At 30.8% G+C, this 24425-nt stretch overlaps 7 protein-coding genes across 13 annotated transcripts in view; 4 read left to right on the top strand and 3 right to left on the bottom strand.

The window, feature by feature from the left end:
• Nucleotides 1–5136, top strand: part of LOC108744481 (cysteine and histidine-rich protein 1 homolog) — a 9327-nt gene extending 4191 nt beyond the window's left edge. Inside the window, exons 2-6 of the mRNA XM_018480269.1 lie at nt 2205–2443; nt 3188–3399; nt 3490–3650; nt 3939–4141; nt 4451–5136. Of these exons, the coding sequence (XP_018335771.1) occupies nt 2205–2443; nt 3188–3399; nt 3490–3650; nt 3939–4141; nt 4451–4478 (843 nt within the window). The 3' untranslated portion in view covers nt 4479–5136. The remainder of the gene's footprint in view (nt 1–2204; nt 2444–3187; nt 3400–3489; nt 3651–3938; nt 4142–4450) is intronic.
• LOC112906539 (cysteine and histidine-rich protein 1 homolog) lies at nt 7–1359 on the top strand. The gene is made up of 4 exons (XM_025980825.1): nt 7–23; nt 114–274; nt 563–765; nt 1075–1359. The coding sequence occupies exons 2-4, from the start codon at nt 227–229 to the stop codon at nt 1100–1102; spliced, it is 279 nt and encodes a 92-aa protein (XP_025836610.1). The 5' UTR covers nt 7–23; nt 114–226; the 3' UTR covers nt 1103–1359.
• Nucleotides 5137–6159: 1023 nt separating the features above from the next.
• Nucleotides 6160–7745, bottom strand: LOC108744471 (SAP30-binding protein). Its single transcript, XM_018480258.1, has 3 exons — nt 7645–7745; nt 6945–7581; nt 6160–6629 (listed from the first exon to the last, which is right to left on the bottom strand). The coding sequence occupies exons 2-3, from the start codon at nt 7456–7458 to the stop codon at nt 6301–6303; spliced, it is 843 nt and encodes a 280-aa protein (XP_018335760.1). The 5' UTR covers nt 7459–7581; nt 7645–7745; the 3' UTR covers nt 6160–6300.
• Nucleotides 7746–7830: 85 nt separating this feature from the next.
• LOC108744472 (transmembrane emp24 domain-containing protein bai) lies at nt 7831–8865 on the top strand. The gene is made up of 5 exons (XM_018480259.2): nt 7831–8160; nt 8216–8336; nt 8395–8465; nt 8517–8643; nt 8696–8865. The coding sequence occupies exons 1-5, from the start codon at nt 7984–7986 to the stop codon at nt 8815–8817; spliced, it is 618 nt and encodes a 205-aa protein (XP_018335761.1). The 5' UTR covers nt 7831–7983; the 3' UTR covers nt 8818–8865.
• Nucleotides 8866–9086: 221 nt separating this feature from the next.
• Nucleotides 9087–16736, bottom strand: LOC108744469 (zinc transporter foi). Of its 5 annotated transcripts, XM_025980811.1 has the most exons (6): nt 16484–16523; nt 12774–13230; nt 11858–12405; nt 10594–11668; nt 9979–10403; nt 9470–9538 (listed from the first exon to the last, which is right to left on the bottom strand). In XM_025980811.1, exons 3-5 carry the CDS (start codon nt 12395–12397, stop codon nt 10024–10026), a joined length of 1995 nt encoding a protein of 664 aa, XP_025836596.1. In that variant the 5' UTR covers nt 12398–12405; nt 12774–13230; nt 16484–16523; the 3' UTR covers nt 9470–9538; nt 9979–10023. The 5 variants fall into 5 exon arrangements, with proteins under 5 accessions (XP_025836597.1, XP_025836596.1, XP_018335755.1 ...); XM_018480253.2 differs by lacking the exons at nt 12774–13230; nt 16484–16523 and adding an exon at nt 16563–16736; XM_025980809.1 differs by lacking the exons at nt 12774–13230; nt 16484–16523 and adding an exon at nt 13310–13483.
• On the top strand, nt 13689–16466 carry LOC108744470. 3 transcript variants are annotated; one of them, XR_003232397.1, is made up of 7 exons: nt 13689–13778; nt 13886–14143; nt 14204–14361; nt 14416–14606; nt 14673–14900; nt 15203–15310; nt 15390–15481. XR_003232397.1 is itself a non-coding variant. In XM_025980814.1 (6 exons), exons 2-6 carry the CDS (start codon nt 13893–13895, stop codon nt 15858–15860), a joined length of 1215 nt encoding a protein of 404 aa, XP_025836599.1. In that variant the 5' UTR covers nt 13689–13778; nt 13886–13892; the 3' UTR covers nt 15861–16466. The 3 variants fall into 3 exon arrangements, 2 of the variants coding, with proteins under 2 accessions (XP_025836599.1, XP_025836598.1); XM_025980814.1 differs by lacking the exon at nt 15203–15310 and having other exon boundaries at nt 15474–16466; XM_025980813.1 differs by lacking the exon at nt 15203–15310 and having other exon boundaries at nt 15390–16466.
• Nucleotides 16737–16892: 156 nt separating the features above from the next.
• LOC108744483 (guanine nucleotide-binding protein G(f) subunit alpha) lies at nt 16893–20985 on the bottom strand. Its single transcript, XM_018480271.2, has 7 exons — nt 20688–20985; nt 19600–19774; nt 19444–19541; nt 19080–19269; nt 18842–18972; nt 18302–18488; nt 16893–18217 (listed from the first exon to the last, which is right to left on the bottom strand). The coding sequence occupies exons 1-7, from the start codon at nt 20873–20875 to the stop codon at nt 18023–18025; spliced, it is 1164 nt and encodes a 387-aa protein (XP_018335773.1). The 5' UTR covers nt 20876–20985; the 3' UTR covers nt 16893–18022.
• Nucleotides 20986–24425: the final 3440 nt, after the last annotated feature.

Below are 24425 nucleotides of genomic sequence, written 5' to 3'. Positions count from 1 at the left end.
ATACGAGAAAATTACGTTTAACGGTAATTCTTATTACTTTAATATTATTATAAAATTATAGTTACATAAATTGTTACTTTTTAAAATGAATATTTCATCTAATTTTTCATTAGATCTGCAATTGAAGCCATACAGGACAGATGAGTTTGTACACCGTCTGTTTTATGAAACATCTCGTTTTTCTGCGTTTAATAACCAGTGGGTTGTAAAAGCTCGAATTAATAACATGCAAAAAGATCCCACACAAAGCTCAGAACGTGAGATGACTTACCAGGTACGTGTATGAAGATTAGAATTTAAATTATTGTGGTTTTTATGAGATCTATTAAAATCCTGTGTTTAATTATGTTCTTAAAGATATGGTGATAATTTTAAATGTACACATGCTCTGCATTGTCTACTGCTGTAATTTTCTGCTATAATCCTTAATCTTTTAATATTTTAATATCCATCTAGTGTTAGAAGAGATAAATTATTTTATCTTATTATTCTAATGCTTGTGTTAAATCATTAAAATTTTTAGAATTTTCAAATTAAAATAAATCTGTGGTAATTTTTTCAGTTGATATTGAAAACGAAAACTACCGTTCCGCTGCATGTCCATTACATAATACTGAAGGGACCCTTTGGAGACATGAAAATCAAACCCACAATCTATGAGTTTGAATTTAACGATCAAGAAAATGAGGGACCTTACATGCCCCTTGCTTTGCCTGACACAGCAGAATGTAATCGTCTACTAGCAGCTAAAACTATCAACTTTAGGTAAGCGTTTAAATATTTTTATTCTGTACTAAATAAATTCCCCGACTTCGTCCACCGGGACGGACTGCACAGTATTAGGTCGTTTACTTTACGGAGAGGCAGAAGTAGAAACTTTTTTCCTCTCTGGCAGCGTAATTCAAGGTGCTTTTTTTTTTCATATTTTTATAAGGTGGGTAGAAAAAAAGAATGTCACATATGCAACTCTACTTACACTATTGTAAATAGGATTGTGTCAATTTTCTCAAAATTCTTTTCATTAAATATTTACCTTTTATAAGTAACTGTTATTGATTTGTTTCTGTTTTACAGGTTGATAATGTTTCTAGCTTCAAAGTAAAATCTTTCTAAGTGCGACAAATTTTTTCTTCTGAAGCTTTAATTCATAGAGTCCTTCTTTGTCGTGGCCGATATTTCAATAAAAAAAAAGAGAAAAGAAGGCAATGCAGAAGTACAACCTCTTACTTAAAATTATTATTGTGGAAAAGATCTCTGAGTAAAATGTTTAGTGTCATATTATATATGTACCAGTTTAATACCTAGTAAAAAATATTCTGTAAATTTACTACAGCATTTAGTTTAGTTTTTACCAATGTATAACAAGGTAAATGTTTCATACACTTTAATAGTGGCAAGCAAATCGATTCATTAGTAGTACCTATGTTTTAACAAAAACAATGTCATGCAATTTACCAGAGAATTTTATATTAGTTACAGGGTTTTAAAGAAGACTGGTGAGTAAATTATGTAGTTATAATTGGAATGTGACATTTTCAAAGATGTGCAAGTTTTAGCAATGCTCTGTTTTATTAAATGATAACACCTCAACAACTTCATAACAGCAATAAGAAACTAATCAGCATTGAAGTTTGAACTTGCACTTCTTAGTCTCCTTGAATGTGACAGTGCATTCATTAGCACTTTTTCCTTGCCGTATGGTATCCAATATTGTATTTTATATTTTTTAATTTATTTTGATAAAATGTAAAATAAAGAAAATTTATTCCTTATAATGAAGTTACTTATTGGTCTATAAAGGGTGGGTAGCTTGAACACTTGCAGCATCTCTGTGTGTTTTGCCATGTCCTGAAAGTAGAGATACTCATGCTGATTTTCATATCAAATAATGACTACAATAATTATTTATAAAAATGCGAAAAACAGAGTCCAAACTCATACAACATTTTCTTTTATTGTTAAATTTACTTCATGTTAATTTAAAAAACTNTATAGTATTCTTTAGCAGAATTTAAGATCCTGAGGTTTATGAGGTCGTTTTTATTCTTGTTTGCAAGTTTTTGTATCTATATTAAGCGATTTTCAGTAAAAAAAAACTGTTCTTATGGTGGTATTTGGCAGCATGTCCTCAGCAAATTATCTTTATTTATTGATGATGGTAAAATAGTCTAATTGTAAATGTGTGTTGTGTGCCTGTGTTACAGTGCAGCAATGGGCACCTTATGTGTGCCGGCTGTTTTACACATGTCCTTGCGGACGCTAGGCTGCGAGATGAGACCGCCACGTGCCCCAATTGTCGTGTGGAAATCAGCAAAACGTCAGCCACCCGAAATTTGGCTGTTGAAAATGCCGTATTAGAATTGCCATCGGAATGCCAGTATTGTGGACATGAGTTTCCCCGAAACACTTTAGAAAAACACGAAGAAACGCTATGCGAAGAAAGGTATACAATTGTTTAATAGCTATTAAAAATCTATAAGTAATACTAACGAAAACACCTTGCTTGTTCAGTGATATTTCCTCAATTTTGATTGTTTATCATTTAAAAAGATTTATTTAAATATTTTTCTCCTATTTTTTTTTTGACTAAGTTCCAATTTTCTAAAAGTACAGACAAAATATTATTATACACATTTCGAGGATTTGAATAAGTCAATAATACAAAACAGAAAACAAAAAATTCAGGAAATCTTACTGGAGCAGCTAAAAACTAAGAAATGCAGGAAGTTGAAAAATATAAAGTCCTTGTAAATCTTTTATCTGTAACAGTTAATAACAATATACCTTAAAAGAACGTGCTACTACTTCAATTGGCAAATAGTTTAGGTAAATTACGTGAGATAGAAAAAGACAATAATAAACAATTACTAAGGAAAATTAAATATGACTGATACGTATTGATACATAATTTAGATATTCTTAAAATGTCATTTTCTATTTTTTCTACATAAATCAAATAATTCNCTCTACAAAATTACTTTTCATATTTCTTGAAAATCATTAATATTAATATTTAACAATAAAGGATGCAATTCATATGCAAATTTGAACCAATGTTATTATTAATATCTAGTTATTCCAAAAACAAGAAGAGTTTTGAGTACAAAGATGAAGATTAATAACTGAAAACTAAATATTTAAATTTGTATGGCAAATGTTATTCGTATTTTTATTAATGAACATATAGGATATCTGGGTGTAAATTCAGTCGTATTGGTTGTCCATGGAGGGGTCCTGTTCATGAAATAAGCGAACATGAAGGTCATTGTGCCCATCCCCACAAATCGGGGGCCGATGTCATGGAAGCTTTGCAAGTTATTGATGAACATAACGCCAACGAACGTAAAGTTTACGACTGTATTTTTGATTTATTGGGATACGAGAAAATTACGTTTAACGGTAATTCTTATTACTTTAATATTATTATAAAATTATAGTTACATAAATTGTTACTTTTTAAAATGAATATTTCATCTAATTTTTCATTAGATCTGCAATTGAAGCCATACAGGACAGATGAGTTTGTACACCGTCTGTTTTATGAAACATCTCGTTTTTCTGCGTTTAATAACCAGTGGGTTGTAAAAGCTCGAATTAATAACATGCAAAAAGATCCCACACAAAGCTCAGAACGTGAGATGACTTACCAGGTACGTGTATGAAGATTAGAATTTAAATTATTGTGGTTTTTATGAGATCTATTAAAATCCTGTGTTTAATTATGTTCTTAAAGATATGGTGATAATTTTAAATGTACACATGCTCTGCATTGTCTACTGCTGTAATTTTCTGCTATAATCCTTAATCTTTTAATATTTTAATATCCATCTAGTGTTAGAAGAGATAAATTATTTTATCTTATTATTCTAATGCTTGTGTTAAATCATTAAAATTTTTAGAATTTTCAAATTAAAATAAATCTGTGGTAATTTTTTCAGTTGATATTGAAAACGAAAACTACCGTTCCGCTGCATGTCCATTACATAATACTGAAGGGACCCTTTGGAGACATGAAAATCAAACCCACAATCTATGAGTTTGAATTTAACGATCAAGAAAATGAGGGACCTTACATGCCCCTTGCTTTGCCTGACACAGCAGAATGTAATCGTCTACTAGCAGCTAAAACTATCAACTTTAGGTAAGCGTTTAAATATTTTTATTCTGTACTAAATAAATTCCCCGACTTCGTCCACCGGGACGGACTGCACAGTATTAGGTCGTTTACTTTACGGAGAGGCAGAAGTAGAAACTTTTTTCCTCTCTGGCAGCGTAATTCAAGGTGCTTTTTTTTTTCATATTTTTATAAGGTGGGTAGAAAAAAAGAATGTCACATATGCAACTCTACTTACACTATTGTAAATAGGATTGTGTCAATTTTCTCAAAATTCTTTTCATTAAATATTTACCTTTTATAAGTAACTGTTATTGATTTGTTTCTGTTTTACAGGTTGATAATGTTTCTAGCTTCAAAGTAAAATCTTTCTAAGTGCGACAAATTTTTTCTTCTGAAGCTTTAATTCATAGAGTCCTTCTTTGTCGTGGCCGATATTTCAATAAAAAAAAAGAGAAAAGAAGGCAATGCAGAAGTACAACCTCTTACTTAAAATTATTATTGTGGAAAAGATCTCTGAGTAAAATGTTTAGTGTCATATTATATATGTACCAGTTTAATACCTAGTAAAAAATATTCTGTAAATTTACTACAGCATTTAGTTTAGTTTTTACCAATGTATAACAAAAAATAATTTATTTATATTCTTTTTGAAATTGTAAAGAGAACTTTTTCTTTTTGATATATTAGTGTGTTATATTTATTGATTTGTTTTATATGATTCAAGTGTATGAATCTTTTTAGTTGCAATTTATATATAGATTTTAAAAGAAATAAATAATTTACAATTACGAAAGTGAATAATCTTAAGTAGTATTTGTAATAAAAATTAATTTAAATAGTGTATTACAACAGAATTATGTTTATTTGTTTGTATTGCTGTTAGTTTACCTGAATTATTGTTTCAGTACCGTTAAAATATTAACAAATTAAAGTAGTTGTAAGGTCTTTCATTATGACAATTACAATAATTGATTTAGTGTTACTCATTCATTGTTTAATAAAAAATATTCTATAAATTACTTCTTTCCTTTGCTTTTTAAACTTACTCGTTTCTTTTAATTCTTTACCTACTAAATACATACATGAAATACCCCAAAGTGAATATGAATATATGGTAAAGGGACTGTGAAATGAAAGAAAAAATACTAACAGCGAACACATTTTTCTACGCTAACAAAAGATTATTAAAAAATAAACAGATTCCTCTAAACTAAACCAAAAATATCCAAAACGTTAATACGTTTCGATACAACTTACACTTTAAAAACAATAATGTTAACGAAAATATATTAACATACATGACTGGTGGAAGAAACGAAAATAATAAGAGGAACTCTAAAGTTTGTAAAAGAAATGAAGACTTAGAAGAACAAGCAAGGAAATATTGCAAGCTCTGAATAATGAAGGCATTGTTCCGATCATTAAAGAGCAAAGGGTTAGATGGAATAGATTAGATAGAATTGGACATGAGGCAATCGTGAAGGCGATAACGTAATGGGACTTACTAAAAAAAAGAACAAAACCCAAAAGATAATTAGGTAAGGCGGAAGAAGACCCAATAAAGATGAAGATTAATAACTGAAAACTAATAGCAATAAATACAGAGAAATGGAAAGAAGTGAAGCTGAAAGAAAAAATTCACAAAATATATATAATGTGAGAATGAAGAGAAGATTGTTAGGGGGATCACAATGCTACTTTTTTAAAATGTTTGTTAGTATGTTTTTCATTAGAAGTCGCGGTTAAAACTTAATTAATAAAAGTTCTTAAATATGACAATTTTTTACAAACTGGCTACAAGTAAATTTTTAAAATATAAATACTTTTTCTATTCTCGGTAAATACCGATAAATAATAATCTTACAAAATTTAACATTTTGTTTATTGAATTTTTCGACGTGTTGTAATAAAAATCTAAAATAAATAACAGAGTTCTATATATGTATGTTGCTCTTAGAAGGAAAATTAATTAAAAATTATTTTCCTACAGTTCAGGACTTTTATCTATCTTGCATACTTTAGCTGAGTAAAACAAATAAAAATGAAAGTAACTGACCTGTTATTTAATAAATAATTACGTAAATATGTTCAAATGGGGAATAATATGCATTAAGACAACAGAAACAAACAACCAAATAAGAATCAAATAAAAACTCACTATTTTAGTTGAATAAAAAGGTTGCTTAGGGTCTAGGTTTCTTTGGTAATGAACCAAAAGCAGAAATCACTGTTGATTTAGTCCCCGTGGCACTGTTTGTGAGAGAAGGCTGTACCAAACCAGCAGGTTTGATAGATTGTGAATTTAAAGTATTACCTCCAGGCTGGTCCCACTTACTTTTCCGCTTCTTTGAATCTTCTTCAATTTTCTTCGTACCTGACATTACTTCTACTTTTGATTTTCGCTCCTTTTCTCTCTTTTCCATTTCAGTTTTTTGTACCTTTGCCAAATCTTCATAGAAAGACTCCTTTCCCCATTTTAAAGGATCATATATGTCTGCAGGATAATTGGTTCCTGTAAAAAAAAATACTGACTTAGTATTTATGTAAATGTGAGCATAAAATCTCACATGTATATTTCTATGTATTCACACTTTGTGCACAAAGTTAAATAAAAACAAAACTGAAAAAATAAACGTAAGAAATACTTCAGCCCTGAATATTTGCTCTTTGTAATTAAGAAAATAAAATCTTTAAATAAAAATGTTATTAAAGAATTTCTTAAATCATTAAAAGGATGCTACACTTATTAGTGCCTTATTTTATAATAAATTGTTTAGTAATATTTTAAATTAAATTTTTACTAGTTTTACCTACATAATTATCTTACCAAGTTCGTTAATACTACAAAACTGAATTAACTTTTCATATATACTTGGATTTCGAAAATCTTTTCTTTGCTGTATGACTGCATTCATATCAAGTGCATTGTTTTGCATTTTTTCATGCAATCTTAAAATTTTTTCTTGTAATTCAGTAGAACAATGTCCAAGAGGTTCAGGAGGTAATTCTATACCTTCTTCAAGAACAACCTCCTTCTGTTCAACTACAACATTGGAATCATTTGAGTCTTCATCTATATTAATATTATTTTCATTATTTTCCCCTTCTTCATCAGATACAATAGTATCATCATGATAAGAAACTAACTTTTTTACTTTGGAAGTCACTTTTGCAGGTATAGGTGATGAAGGTCTTGATGTTGATGAAGATTTATTGTCTGGAGTACCTGTAGGAGTATTTATAGTTACTGTGCCTTGAGCTTCTTCATTTTCTTCATTTCCTTCTTCTCCCTCAGAATCAGTGTAGGTTGCAGTAAGGGAAGCTAACGCTGTACTAGACATGTCTCACAATGTTTTCGTTAGAGTAAAATTGTTGTTTAATTTAAAATATCTTGAAAACCTTATACAAGAAAACAATATAACCTCTTCTATTAACCACAGATAAAACACTTCATACTTTTTTGCCTAAAATTTAATGAATTATAAAATTTTTATTTGACAATATTAGGTTTATTGGATAATATTTACTTTCTACGTAAAACAATTTTGAATTTCCGTTATTAACAATAACATTACTTTCTTGAACTACTGAACTATAACCATTTTTAAATCAAACTTGTAGTTATCTATGGTAAGTTTTGAACATATCAACATATATTGGAGAGTTGCTGAAACGTCAATCGTGGTCAATACTTATCTATCTTGTCTATGATATCTATGGAGGTTAAACGTCATTCGTCGGTTTATGAAAGCCAACTCATCGCAATAACAAATGTCTTTATCTACAAGTTTCTCAAGTAATTATTGAACATTTTCGAATGAGTTAATGTATTTGTGGTTATATTAAGTAGTTTACTACATTTTAACATGGAATTAAAGTTATTAACTGTAGGACTTTTAAATTTATTATCATTCGTTAACTGTATCATGTGGACACAAGAGCCAAATTCGCAAAAATGTTTAAAAGAGGAACTTCATCAAAATGTTTTGGTCCTTGGCGAGTTTGAGGTTTCTGAAGCACCTGGTCAGAAGGTTGACTATGTGGTAAGTTGCACAAAAATGATCAAAATATGGTTTTTGTAAAATCTTTCACTTTTAGGTTAAAGACTCTAGGGGCCACGTACTAGCGCAAAGGACAGATATTGCCAAGGGGAAGTTTTCGTTTGTAACTGAAAATTATGATAGTTTTGAGATTTGTTTTATCTCACGAATCCCTTCCCGTAAGTTAAAATGAAATAACTTTTTCTAATACCATCTGCTTTTCAAAATCCTTTTCAGATCAACGGGGTATTTCTCAAGAAGTTACATTAAATATCAAACATGGGGTTGAAGCGAAAAGCTACGAAGGGGTAAAGTGATTACTTAGTATTTTGTCCTTTTTTTTCACTTTGAAGTTGTAGATAGGAGAAGCAGCAAAATTAAAACCAATTGAAGTAGAGTTAAAAAGATTAGAAGATTTATCAGATGCTATTGTACAAGATTTTTCATATATGAGGAAAAGAGAAGAGGAAATGCGAGATACCAATGGTAATTTATTATTAAAGGTATCCTAAAATTATAAAATAAATATTTCTTTTAGAATCCACCAACAGCAGAGTTTTATACTTCTCCATTTTTTCAATGTTTTGTCTTTTGGGGCTTGCAACATGGCAAGTACTTTATCTGAGGAGGTACTTCAAAGCAAAGAAACTTATTGAATAGTCTTAGCTGTTTTTTGTATTTATTTATAAAATAAATTTATTTCTTAAAGTTTTTGACTAACTGAAACAACTTAATTTCCATATAAAAAACAGTTAAAGACATATTTGTTTATTAACTAACAGAGGACCTAATTTTTGTTTTTAATGTGAAAGAGTATTACCATAATATTCTTCAATATTATTTATTCACAAAAACTCTTAACAGAAAGAAAAAAATGTTATAAACTTAACAATAATCCAAGAAAAAAAAAAATAAAAACCAGTCGACATTCTAATAGCAATAAAATTATTACGACGTGAATAAAAAAAGCGTTAAAAACTATTAACTATTAAAAAATTAAATAACGTATTCTGGTTATATTTTTTTCCTTGTCCTGTTACAAAATGTTAACTCGAATTTCTGCCAGTTAAGATATGTAGCAATTACATAAAAAATCTACTACTATATAAATTTCTACACCATAAACACGACAAAAAATACGACGTAAATTACGAAGAACACTTTCTGCATACCAGTCGTATTTTCGTATTATTTAAAGTCGGTTATCAAAAAAGAAATGCTAATTTTTAAAATTTACATGTTGAAGTATCATTCTGTAAAATCCAATTTAGTCAATTTTCATGATCATTAAATTCATACTGTTTACTTTTGGCACGCCTTACACATCATAAGTATACCTAAAAGTAGTTTACACTCTAGCCCCTGTAGTTAGCACCTGCATCTGAAAAACAAAAATTGTTGTTAGTGCTTTAAAAAAATTAAGATTGCAATGAATAGGGCATAACATTAATTGATCAAGCATTCTTTGTGTGGGATTTGAACTTCAGTATTTTACAATTTATGGTACCTTCAACTGACGAATGTTTGCTTCGTGAGCTAAGTTCGTATTTACTGGTATTTCTCGGTCTATATGCGACAGCGGTGTTGGTGATGTTCTATGTATATGAAAATAAAGTGCGTGGGGACGTTATCTTACTGTTTTAGAAGGACGAATTCACACAAAGTTGAGTTCTACTTTCGAGGCAAACATTCAGGAAATGGTTTTCAATAGAAAAACATTTAAAAAGATAACTATAAGGAGGAATAATCCTTCAGATCAGAATAGAATTTTTTTTGTTAGTCACAAAAACTCTGGTTTGCTAAATAAAAGATCTTAAGTACCTTTGAATTATTATGTTGTTAAACAGTATATTTGTTTCAACACCATCAGAAGATATTTTTAAGGTCGTGCTCATATAATGCAATCAGCATCATAATTCCGCACCCAAGCAGTAAGCCTGATAAATGCAGGAAACATTGCAATAAAGACGAATCTTCGTCATGTCCAGAGGAAAGCTCAGGTATCATATCGACGAGGGCGATGTAAATGAACGTGCCAGCGGCCGCTGCGAACACCCATGTGCTTGCCGATTCCATTTCGCCCAACCACACCCCAAACGCGTTCCCCATCAGGCACAGAAAGCTCGATAACAAATTATAAAAAAGTGCCTGTTTCATACTCATACCAGCCTTTAGTAGCATTGCAAAATCTCCAAGCTCATGAGGAAGTTCGTGACAAAAAACGGCCACAGCCGTAGAAAAACCACCTTAAAAAAAATACAATTTTTAACATTGCTCAGGGTAACTTTACAAAATTAAAAAAACCTTAGTCTTTCAAATATTCTAAAGGTTTCGGCCATGAATCATATCAACGATAAAAATAAGGCCCACATCAAAGTAAACTTATTCATTCAAATAAAACAATACATATTTTACTGATATAAAAAATAACATTACCAGCAATTCCACCTGTGAATGCAGCTCCAATGGCCATTCCATCAGTAAAATTGTGCAATCCATCTCCCATGATAACCATCCATGCGACTGAAGATAGATTTTGCGGAGCCGCATGGACATGTCCATGGGTGTGGGAATGTCCGTGATGTTTGTTCTCATGTTCTCTTAAAATCACCGTGTATTCTTCCACGCTATTACTATCTTTACTGTTTTGACTTTCGAGCATCTTATTCCCGTCTGTACACGAATATCCGTTCATTTTTCCTGGACACTCAGTCATATTTTGATTAAATTCAATCTTGTTGCTATTGTTTGAATTAGATTTTTTAAAGGACTGTATTTCACACTCGCTATCGACGTCGTTAAACGTTGTGGTAGCGGTGTCATTGTGCGATTCAACACTGTCGTGACACTGGGACGCATCCATCATGGTGATGGTGTCATAACAATAAGGAATTGAACTGTATTTGTGCTTGCATTGCCGCTCATTTCCACTAGTTGGCGGTCCAAGATCGTTAGATCTCATAACTTTCATTTTTGGTATTTTCTTTTTTAACTGGCTCTTTTTACGCCATTTTGCCCCAAAAATGATAACTTTTTCGGTCACGAAGAAAAGTATTAGTCCCATCATGGCTACCAATCCTTTCCACATGTTTATGGTATGATCATGATGATCGTGGTCAGGATCATGGTGATCACTAGTAGCTGACATTGCATGGGGAAGGAGGTGTAAAAGCGCATCTCCAGCAAGGGTCCCGACCGCTAACGCTACTAGAAATTGTAGAAGTGATTGGTAATATTTTTTCTGCATGATAGGTATAACAGCCAATCCAATTACACCACAAACGCTTACTACAATCACTGCAACATTTGAATAAAGCCATACAGAAAAGTAGCTTTTTTTGATTAACGAATCATCAGCGACTGTATGACCGTCGTGCTGTGAAGTACATGTGCCAAAAACCATTGTGTATAATATCACAGGACAAACATTCATTAAATTGTCATCAGTAATTGTTGTTTTATTGGAATCAGTAGACAAAATAGATGAATAGAGCTGTTTTTGGTCCAAACACTAAAAAAATATACTATAATGGACCATATAATTATAAATATTCTTTTTAAGTGGCAGTAAGTACTTCTTGCAAATTAAATGTAAATTTAAATACCTTAAGGGTCCCTATATTTTTCTTTTATTATAGTCTTTAAATATTTATAAATTTATTTCAATGAATTAGTTAATGTTTTCCTATTATTAAATTACCTGTGTTTGTGTAGAATTTTTGGGAGTTACATCAGTCTTTTCTAAGTCTTCAACATGGGAATTATCAGACAAACCAGGAAATTTAGGGGACAGGTGCTTCATTAATTTTTCAAAGCCTTCCAAAGTCATGGTCTCTCCATTACCATACTTTTCAAATATTTTTTTTAAATACTGCTTATCTAATTTGTTGGTATTATCATTTTCTATTTTATTAAAGTTACTTGAATTTTCATTTGATGGAATTTCAAATGCATTAGTGTTAGAAGTAGATCGTGTATGCTTTTTTCTTAGACTTTTGTTGTATTTTGTTTTTGTATTTATCCTGGGTGAAGTGGAAGCATTTGGAATATGATCATCTATCCGAGATTTTGTTTCAAATAAATCAGGACTTGTTGAATTGGCGGTCCTTAGTAGATTCTTGGAAAATATTCTTGAATTGTTTGGCAATAATTCTTGATCCAAGCTAGCATGAGATTCACATGGAGAATGTGTAGCACATAGCAAGCAGAACATACAAACTGATAAGATGTGTGAAGCCATTTTCTTCTCTAATAAATTATTAATAATTAGTCATTAATAGAAATTGTATTTTGTTTTTATAAATTTCTCTACAAAATTACTTTTCATATTTCTTGAAAATCATTAATATTAATATTTAACAATAAAGGATGCAATTCATATGCAAATTTGAACCAATGTTATTATTAATATCTAGTTATTCCAAAAACAAGAAGAGTTTTGAGTACCAAAACTTCAACATCAACAAGTGAAAACTTTCACTTGAACTAAAGTGGAAATTAATAGGATTTTATGAAATTATAAACATATTAGTAATGCCAAATATTCACGTTTACTGCTACCTATAATTTAATTCATATGATCATTAACAAAATTGTAAAATGAAATAAGGACTTACTAATTTTATTATCCTACGACTACTTGCAGAAAACTTATCTTGCATTAGAATGCTAGTTTTAAAAGTACTTATTTTATTTACACTATTGATAATGTAAAACCGAAATTAACACCAATAACAAAACAAAACATACGTATTTAATTAAGCATTCTATCTCCTCCAACTTAATGTAAATTAAATAGATTGACTGCCTTTTATTGATATACGTTTTTATACAAGGAGAAGTAAACGTTGAAATAAAAAAAAGTGATACCAAATACGGTTCGATTTTCAGAATTAGATCTACGTAATTGCAGGTCATTTTGAGATTTGAGATAAATGTGTAATTCAAATAACAATTAAAATTTGATTTGGCATTTTAAAATAGTACATAAAATTTATAGTTTTCGTAAAATATAAACAATCCGGTATTTTTGTGATCAACGCCATTGTATAGCTGTTGCACACAATTGGTCACCTAAATACTGATTAGTAAACGTATGCATAATTAACACAAATGTACTACTTATTATAGTGAAGAAATTTATGCAACATACCTGAAAATTATCTTTTTCTTATGCATTAAGAAAATGATAATGACTACTCTTACTTTTTTTCCTTGCACAGACTGTACTTCGATGCACAGTGCTGCATGATGAAAATTTAGACGCCAAATAAAAAACTAAATTCTTCGAAGCAGGTACCTTAGCCTAATTACGCAACGAACAAGAGTAATCAATAGAAAATGTTTTAAAATAACATAATATTAATTTTACCTGTGAAGGGTAACCTATTAAATTAATTTAACTTTCTATTAAAATTAATTATATCTGATTATTTTGCATTATGATGCATAAAGTACAATTCAGTATATGTAGCAACGTTGTATTAAATAAGTGGTGGGGATTTGGAAGAGTGGGGAACAACATTGCACCTGTCATATTGTTTTTGTTGGTTACAGAGGTTAGGTTACTGTAGTCAAAACATCTTATTAATAAGAAAAAAAATCTATATTTAAAAACAAAAGTAAGTTGTGTACTCTACTTAGAAATTTTTATATGTATTTTAATAATATGGAATGTTTATCTATTATATTTAAATAATAAGTGATGATAGAAATCATTATTGTTTAGTTTCTAAATGGCTGCTAGTGGTGTTGGAAGAGGTCGAGGGTGGTTAAATTTAAATAAAAGGTCAAATCCAATTCGACCTGGTCCCATACCAAGTTCTAATGAAAATCAGAATGCAGAAAAAGCTTCCCTGGGAAAGGATAAAGTGCTCTCAACATTGGAGGCATTAGATGTAAAAGATGATGGTATCCTTTTAAATCAAAAATTAAAATACATATTGGAATGTTTTGAACAAGAATGCAAAACTGCCAATGAGGTAGAGTAAGTATCAACTTATTTTAAAAAGTTGTAATTCAGTTTAAAAGTTATTTGAAATTTCAGAGACAAGTTCAAATTATTATATCAAAAATGCCTACAAGATTCTAAATTAGCTACAAAATTAGTGCTGATGGTTTCTTCTTATTCATTCATAACGACAGAGGTTCATTCAGTAAAGTTGCGAAACATATTTATTAGACATATTCAGCAAGATTTTGAAAGTAACTATATATCTATATGTATTTTGTTATGTGTTTTAAAAAACCTTCTTTTAGATAGCAAACAGTTACAAACAACAGATTCTGATTGTTTTCGCAATGCCATACGAATGTTAGGAGAATTCTTCAATAAGGCCAGACTTGTAGATGGTAGTCAAATTAAGTTCTTAGCTGCTCCTTTGCTTAGATATTTTGATATGCTAGTTGAATCAGCACAACCTGAGGATTTGGAACTTTTTACAGTTCAGGTAATACAAACCGAAGTCATAGTAAAAGATTTTGTAAGGCAACATCAACAAATATGCTTTTTTTAGTTATTTTTAAATGGGAGTAGTATCAAAGCAGAATTTCCTCAGAAATTGAGTGAAATAATGGTTAAAATACGGGTACTGCTGACTACAGACACTCAGTTGACTAAAATATCAAAATTATGGCTTTTATTGGCTTTGGATGTGGAAAGTCATCGATTTAGCTTGCTTACATCAGATTTGCAAAAATTTTACCAGGATCAGTTAGGGGATAAGGCTATGGCTGGATTTCAGGTAATACTATTTGAACATTTTGACTGAAATGAACCTTTTTAAAAGTATTCCTATTTCTAATTAAATATTTTGTACTTATGAAATCTATTCTTTATTTGTTGAAAGGTATGATTAGTATGCATTTAGTAGAAAGAGTACTTTAATTTTTTCACTGCTTTTAAGTAATGTACACATAATTCTGTTTTTATATGATTTGATTTAACACAAATTAAAAAATAAATTTCATTCTCTTTTTACATAAAAATTCTGAGAAAAATGTTTTCAATTAAATTGTGACTTTTAAAATGAAAGATTTTTCACAGTTGCTGACTCCAAAATCATCCTTCAAGTTTATATAAATGAAAAATTTTATGGTTTGGTTGGCAAGAATTCTTTAGGAATGTGTAAAATGGTACAACAGAATAATGTGTGTTAGTAATATTGTCTTGACAAGTATTTTTTATGCATGATATTTTTGTTGATTTATGTTTTTGTTGCCTTTTTTTGCAGGGCTTCCATAATCCTTTATCTGTAGAAATTTCGTATTCAAACAAAACGTTAGATAGTTATCAAAGTAGTGTTAATGTTCTGCAGGTGTCACCACCTGAATCTACGTCGCCTCTAAGCGACAATTGTTCATCTGCTCAAAATAGTAGCAGTACATCAAGTCAGGTGGATTTGGACTTGGCATTAGCAATAAATAATACAAAGAATTTTATGGCAGATTCTAGTAATAATGACTGGTCAGGTGCTAACAAGGATAGCTCTGGTTCTAGTAATATTGGCAGACCTATTTTGGGGGTCGGTGCGCGCCTTTTAAAAGGTAAAGACTCTAGTCAGTGGGAAAACGGGGATAAAGGATGGAATAATAGACAAAAAAGTGGCGCAAATAAGTCATGGGGCGGGCAGAGAAAAGGACAAATCCCATCTAAAAGTAAAGGTTGGGAGCATGACGATCGTTTCGAAACAGTTTATCAGTAATGGAGCAGCTTTATTACTATTATATTAGTTTTGTATATTTTGTTCGTAATTAATTTTAGAAAAACCATTTATGTAAGTAATTTTAAACGATGCGACAATGGCTCGATTGTATGAAGTGTTATTAAAACGTAATCAAGAAAAAAATGAATCGATCTCAAAAGTGATCTATTTGGAATGTTTAAAACAATAATCTGTGATATCACAGAAAAATTCTGCATTCAATGCACAATCCTATATAATTAAGTACTTATATATATTTATGGGTAATTAACATCAAACTTTTTTTATATTTTGATGAGAGCTTTACAGTTAAGAAAATTAATTAAATACTAGAAATAACGAATATGCTGGAATGTTTTTTATCTTTCAATGAAAGCTTTAAATCGTGGAAATAAAGTAAAACTAGAAACGACGAATATGCTGGAATAAATTTATTGTTTTATTGCATTTTATTAATAGCTTTTTGTGATTTACTTAATGAATTATTGGGTAAACGGATTTTGTTTGCTCAGAATTTCTAGTACCTATCTTTTACAATTTTTATTATGTGTCATCGTTATTGAGATGATGCTTTATTTATCGCCAATTTATTTTTTTTTTGTATACAATACTCAATTGGTCACCTAAATACTGATTAGTAAACGTATGCATAATTAACACAAATGTACTACTTATTATAGTGAAGAAATTTATGCAACATACCTGAAAATTATCTTTTTCTTATGCATTAAGAAAATGATAATGACTACTCTTACTTTTTTTCCTTGCACAGACTGTACTTCGATGCACAGTGCTGCATGATGAAAATTTAGACGCCAAATAAAAAACTAAATTCTTCGAAGCAGGTACCTTAGCCTAATTACGCAACGAACAAGAGTAATCAATAGAAAATGTTTTAAAATAACATAATATTAATTTTACCTGTGAAGGGTAACCTATTAAATTAATTTAACTTTCTATTAAAATTAATTATATCTGATTATTTTGCATTATGATGCATAAAGTACAATTCAGTNTTGCTTGCTGTAAAGAATGGGGAATAATTAATTTTAGTTGCTAATATTATTTAATTAAGAAAGAAATAATAGTTCAAATTACTAATTAATTTTGTATTTTTTTTAAATATTATTTTGGGGATTTGCTCTTTCTCATTTGTAAAGGGGTGTTGTACATGTACTAAAAATTGTGCATCAATATTGTGTTAAAACAATCGTTGGTAAAAAGAGCACATCGTAGTATTTAGACAGATTTTTTTTTTATTGCCAATTATAGACTTTATTATAATTACAGTTAAGATGTAAATATTGTTTTTCTACAAAGTGGAATAGAAAATCTAGATAAACTCATAAAAACGTGGTAGTGTGGTTAATATTAAGAAATAACAAGCTATTTGTTCTTTATTTGTAACAGTACAATAATTATGTTTTTATATTTAAAAGGTGAAATAACTCTAATTAAACAATTACAAGACATTATTTTTGTAGTCGAGTATTTTAAATTTATTGATAAAGGATGTTGGTCACAGTAATTTATTGAGACTACCAGACGTGGGTTGTGATTTTGAACATATTAGTTCTCATCAGCACATCATACGTAGTTTAATTAAAATAATACTAGTATAAAAAACTTGCCCATTAAAAGCATAACAACTATGAGTTAGGTACACAAAAATAAGGTTTTTTGTACAATGCTTGCAATTAATTTTTATGCGATTACTTGTCCATAATAAAGTTGATAGTTAATTTGATTAGATACACTAACACTAAGGCGAATTTGGATTTAATGTAAAAGTGTGAAATAACGTAATAAAGGGTGTTGGAGTGAACAATTGTTTTCTTTTTTGAAGTTTACATTTCAAAATTAAAAAATTGTTAGAAATACAGTAGACAATCGATAATGTGATTATGGCATAACGGAAGCACCGTCTAGTATGAACAGCATATTAATTATGCTAAGCCTAAACGTAAACCTTCGCTTAAAGAAACGAATGTCTCTTGGTCTTAAAGTATATATTTCGCCGTTGTTGTTACGACATTACTGTTGATCCCCGAAATATTTGGTACTTTTAGGGACGTTTCTTATTTTGCTAATTATTCATTGATATTTATACATCTTTTGTTCGTTTATTAAAGCAATAAATTATCTAACTTTTATTTAGTTCTTTATATTAAACCAACGGCTTGTAAATTTTTTGTAAGAATCATATCTTTGACATCATTAAATACAAGTTTTATGTTATTGGTGTCTGTGGCAATAGTAAAATGGGTGTAAAGTGCCTGACTTTCCCTTTCAGCTTGAACATGAACCCCTGGTAACAAACCCACCGTTTCAGGAGATGGCTTTGTAGAAGCTATCGACTAAAAATCGAAATACTTTGCTTAATTGTTAAATTGGTATATGAATATGTATATCTACATTATTATTTTATTAAACTTTCTTACATGCAATTTATTTTTCATGAAGAACTTTGCTCTGTCATAGTAACTGTTCGGATTTCCTAGCTTTTCCGATAAAACAAAATTTTTAAATTCAGGAAAGTAGTCTTCCACTTTATGGCCGTTATCAATTTTTGTCTTTAGGAGGTCTTGTTTATTTAAGAAAACTATTTTGCCAGAATCTTCAAGGAACCTAAGCAAAAATTAAAAATATCGATTAGAAGCTCTTCAAGTTATGGGGGAGGGGAGTCTTGTAAATACGGTGCGTTACAAAGGGGAAGGAGGTCAAGCAACGGAAGGGGGGTCAAGGAATACTATGTTTATGTTAAATGTAATAAAATAACAGTGATTTCGAGCGACATAAATTAACATTTGTAGGTAAGAATGACCAGTGAGGTGTTAAGTAACGTGGGGGGGTGGTCAAAGCAAAATGTAACGGAGCGTTGTAACGGGGAGGGGCATCACAGATCTTCAATAAGTACATTACATGCTATTTGAACAGCCCTTTCGTAAAAAAAGTTAGGATTAATATTTAAGTTCATTCACCTGCTCCAAAACATTGTCTGAAATACTTCAAAAGCTTCGGCAAGTCTGTTAGTTCCTTCGTCCTCTCTTAATTTCTGATCAAAATCACTCGCTGCTATCAAAAATAGAATTGCTTGAATTCCTTCAAATACCTAAAACATACAGTTGCTAGCATTGTAAAATATTTTGTTTCTTTTATTCGTTACTACACAGGTACTGCGTCAAAGTACTTTTATGTATTTTTGAATGGTAGAATTACCTGGATCCATTTTCTTCTTTCACCGCGTTGACCGCCTACATCAAACATCCAAAAGTTTATCTTTTTCCCCTTGTATGGCACCGTGAATTCTATTTTCGAAATGCCGACAGTTTTCATACGGCAATGTAAAATATCTTGTACAGACGGAATATAATTTGGGTCACTAATTTCGTCAATACGATCTAAAAAACTTAAAGCAAAGTACGTGCTAAAATTGATTTTCCTAGACACTTATTACCTATTTATGTAGGTATAACTTTCACTTAAGAAAATTTCTTATATACTATTTTTTAAAAATAAACGTAACACACTCTTAAAACAGAGATAAATTAAAGGCTAGAATAACTAATTCAAAAATACCTACTATGATGCACTATCTATTAGTTGAAATTCATTGGAGCGATTGATGATTCTTTTTATAGCCTCGTCTCTCCAAAGGATCCTTACATTATCATAAAAATCCTGCAAAATGGCAACTTTAACAAGTTGATGACGCTATGACATTCTTATGATAGCTTACATTAGTATATTCGTCAAGTCTGTCGGGACCAAGTTCCAGGATAAAAGCTGCGGCAGGTTTACTTTCCTCATTGGCTAGCACTAAAGGAGGTGAAATTTTATCCAAATGATAAACTAATGTGTAAATTGCCTCATGTAAATTGTAGCGGATGTATACGGTTTGTTCTTTCTTTTCTCTGTATAAGTGTAATAAGTTAAATAACTTTATTATTATTATTGATAAACTTTCTGTTGAGTATTCTTAGCCCTTTAATAAAATATTTTTCGCCAAGGGGGATTGCTGGATTTGGATGTGTTAAAAAAGAAATTACGTAATTTATTGATATTTTAATGAAAAGTTATGGTGGATTTTCTGGGACGTATTCTCATTCCAAATCTTTGTTATGAGTTATTTATGTGTTAGACACTCTGAGATTTAAAACAGCAACGATTTCTGACACAAAGTATTTTTCCGAAAACCATAAAAAAATAAGGTTTAATCGTATGTTTAACTCTTTGTAATTGAGTGTCTAAATAATATCAATTACTGGCTCAGCTGTTGCTATATACTCAAATATGTTCTTTTTTTCTTTGGAATTTCAGGAAAACCAGGGCGAATCTCCATTTGCTTCGCTATATCAAATGGAAAAGTGATAGGTAATTTAATATTCCCGAAACCCGAAACTTTGATCGGTCCTGCAACTCTTTAAATCATATTTGAATATTTAGTAAACGTTTTTAGACTGATCTGTGTCGATTGTTTGGATAATAAAGACTGAGCCTGATGAGGTTGATGACGTTAAGTCCAACGAAACGTTGCGCAAAAACAAAATAACATCGTGGTGTTCATACTTCAATAACAACATCCTTGCTTTAAATTGATCGTGTGCTTGCTTATATGCACTTAACATATTAGAAAGATATAATCTCCTTAACAATAATTAAATAAGAAATTTTTTGAAATTATGTTGTCTGCCTTAACCCCTTTTGAATCTGTATTTTTAGTATTATCGTCGAGTTCGGACTTACAACCTAATTACTTTATGAAAGTGTTTTATAATTTGCAAATAAAAGGGCTTGAGGTAAAGAAGTACTTACAATAATACTTACTTATCTGAGAATCCATTTATATGTATGATCTTCATTTGCTTTATGATGGTAGTTTTTCCTGATTCTCCAGTTCCCAGAAGAAGTAGTTTTACGGCTTCTTGCCATACCTTTCTTTCCGACAAAAGATATCTGTCTATTTCATAAGAGTTCTCTTCGTCAGGTTTTGATGGTTTACGCGAACACGGCATAACAACGGTTAAATTATAATACTTGTATGTAGTTAATAAATACACGATAATAACCACAGTCAATACTTTAACCAATTAACGGAATGTAGTAATTGCTAATCTTAGTACCACTACCGCTACCAACAATCGGTTAATCTTATCTCATTTATAAAGTGATAAGTACAATTTAATTTTCAATAAATTCTTGGCACCAATTGATAGGTCCTCAGAATAGGGAAGGATTCTAGAATTGCAGGTGTACTAGGCAACTAGGCATTCGAAAAATCATTCATAAGCGTCCAGATATGTAATATATATAATTGTACATGTAATTTTAGAAAATAAGGATGATTATGTGTCGATAAAAAAATGACAAAAGTACCGATCTCTGATAACACGAAAACCTATTTTTGTTGTGATGAGATATTCAACTTTATCGTGTATTTCAAAGTGATTAGCTAAATCACTTACAGTTACAGATTAAGATAAAGAAATGCATAAGGGGGAAGTTCGTCATGTAAATATTGTAGGTAATTTTTTAACATAGTTTTATTTAGCTCATTTTTAGATAGGGTTAAGTAATACGTTACCTAGAAAAACTCTAAACAGCATTTCAGTGATATTAGCCCAAAGCATTTACTTAAAGTGCTTGACGCTCCACATGCATTTTCAGATCTAAGGGCTATCCATTTCTAAGCAATTTGAAAGCATTTCAAACACTTTGATAGAGCTTGAAGCCCTTTCTGAATTACACAATAAGAAGCACTTTTATTTCGTTCATCAAGTCCTGTATAATACAAAACATGCCAATTGCAATAACCGTTCGAATTCTGCTTTCTTCTCGGACTACAATATACTACTGTTCCCTGAAAGTTTGACTTACTCCGAAAATAAGCTCCATCATGATTTTAAAGGATGGGTTTAATATGAGTTATCCTGAAAATAGGACCCGATGAAAACTGCATCGCCCTAGTGTTTTATGACGGTGCTCGAAGGGTTACAGGTCTCGTTAGCATATCTTCTTGCTTAACCTAGCCCGAAAATAAACCCTGTAGTACACATTTCGAGTGTAAAAGTAATATGATATCGAGCCTTCTATTCGGGGAAACACCGTAGTGATTTTGAGGTACGGAAAATACAAAAAAAGATTGATAACCTAAAATGTTGAAGTAAAATAATAACATAAAAATCTGTAATAGGTGATTTTTAATTACTTTAAGAAGTTAAATGAATGTGACAGGTTTATCTAAAAAATCCTAATCTTGAAAGGGGGGGGTACCCTATAATCCCCCACGGCTTGCTAGTATAAAAAAAGGCTGTAATTTCCATACAACAATTTCGCTCTTTAACGCGAGTGTCCACTCAACTCATTCGATGTGGGCCACCGATTTTCATTCCAGCACTTTATCCCGTAATTCATTCCTCTCCCACTCTCAATCCTCTTTCCACAAACCTTCACCGGGATGTATAACCCCCAAGTTGATCTCCCTACTCGAGGAGGGGGTGTCTTTTGAAGATTTTCCCCTCCTCGAAGAAAACTAAACAAACAAAAATCCATACAACACCCAAACATTTTTATTTTATTTTTAAGTATAAATGCATATACCTACATAGTTCATACATATGTACAGAGACTAATTATGTCTACTAATAATTGTCGTTACTTTCATAGCAAGACGATGTTGGTCTCATATATATACTCATACCGTAATTGACTTGCGTAAATTGACATAGGTATACAATTAAGTAAATAATTTAGAAATCGTAATGTTCACCTTTACGATGTTATTGTTAAATCCGTAATGCCCGCCAGTTATATGCAAATATAAGCTTTATCTAAAACCAATGATAGTAATAATAATAACATAATTATTCTAAGAAAAAGACGAAAGTAATTTACATTGACATAATAATAGTAATTTTATTTTCTCTTTCCCAAAAAAGTTCATTCCATTGTTAGAAGCTACCTTGACTCTATCGATTCGGGCCAAGAACGTCATGCGAACCTACATAGCAAATCGTTAATGATGCCTAAATCGAATCAATAAAAGTTTGATTCTTAATGTCAATGTATTGTACCATACCTTACGATTAGAAATTAATTTAAATCTGTATGGCCACGGGTACAGGACGTGGTACCGGCAAAGGATACAAAGATGACATTATTGGATAGAAGATAACGAAATCTAATGAATTTCTGGTGATTTATTTTGATAGACATTGGATGATTTTTAAGAAACGATTACTTATACAAATTAAGAAAAACATAAATGGAGATTTTTGTTAAATCATTATTATTTATTGCTGTTTTGGTTTTCATTTTTACTGAGAAATGTTGATATCAGTATTATCTGTTGTTACCTAATTTTTATAAATAAACTAGGAATGGCTTATCTTTAAAACAGTCTTGTATAATATCAATAATGGTACCCGGTGCAAAAGCAAAGCCGAAAAATGGGGGGAAGGGATTTAAAGTTATTTGTTTATTTAAAACAACCGCCAACGTTTCGCCTAGTTTTTTACGTTAAAGAAGAAGTGCCTTGAGAAAGTCTGACAACATGGGTGAAACGGTGGTTATTGGTTTTGAATGAGTAAATAACTTCAAACCCCCCTCTTGGCTTTGATTACACAGCGATAGGTCTAGGGTTGCCACTTTTTCAGGCCTTACATAAAGTATATCTCTACTAAAAGGTTAAAAAAAAAGTACTCGGCATAAAAATAAAGTATTTTATTTTTTGTTTTTAAAAACATATTTTTTGTTACACCTAGCAGCCAGTAACACATTGCTGTCGCTCTTAGATACATTAATAGCCTCTAAACATGGCAAACAAAGATCTAAGTAAACTAAAAGTTCATTTTTAATTAGTTTTAATGAAGCTTTATTCCTGTCGTCCCGCCACTTTGCGTTCATAACAGAGAATACTGTTTCTGTAAATGCTGAAGTGGCCGGAACAGATAGCAAAAGTGACACTACTTTGTACAGATTTGGGAAATCAGGTTGTTCCGTAAATATGGCTTGCCATTTTTCTGTGCAATATTATTGATGTAAAAGTACTCTGAATTTCGAACAATCGCTTACAAAATTACGATGTTTACTTAAGTATTTTTGCGTACTTTATGTGCGTACGTACGCACAGTCGAAATAGAGTACAATACTTTATAATAAAGTACGGGTGTCAACCCTAGATAGGTCCTATAGCGGCCTGAGGTACAGGAGTTTTAGTTGGTAGGTCCGAGGACACCCTTCTAGAGAATCCGACACTACCCAGTCGTACGAACGGGTGGGTTTGTTTTCAAGATTTCCCCTCATTTTTACGTCATTTTATAATTACCCACACAGTACATGAAACATGAGTATCACTGAATTTATATTTTTGGATTTACATCGAGAAACTCGAATACTTCGTGGATGCATGTTTGCCCACGTTTACGACCTACCCTGAAAATAACCATTTTAAAAGATAATTTCAATGTAAGACCTATTTAAAAAAGCATCGCATTGATGTTTTATGACAACATCCAGGCAGATATGAAATGTGTCCAGCTAGTAACACCTTCCGTATTGTGGGCC

This window comes from Agrilus planipennis, unplaced genomic scaffold (genome assembly GCF_000699045.2).
Source record: "Agrilus planipennis isolate EAB-ADULT unplaced genomic scaffold, Apla_2.0 scaffold29, whole genome shotgun sequence".
NCBI classification, from domain to species: Eukaryota; Metazoa; Arthropoda; class Insecta; order Coleoptera; family Buprestidae; genus Agrilus; species Agrilus planipennis.
Note: the sequence above shows the minus strand (reverse complement) of the source record. Positions and strands in the feature narration are given on the sequence as shown.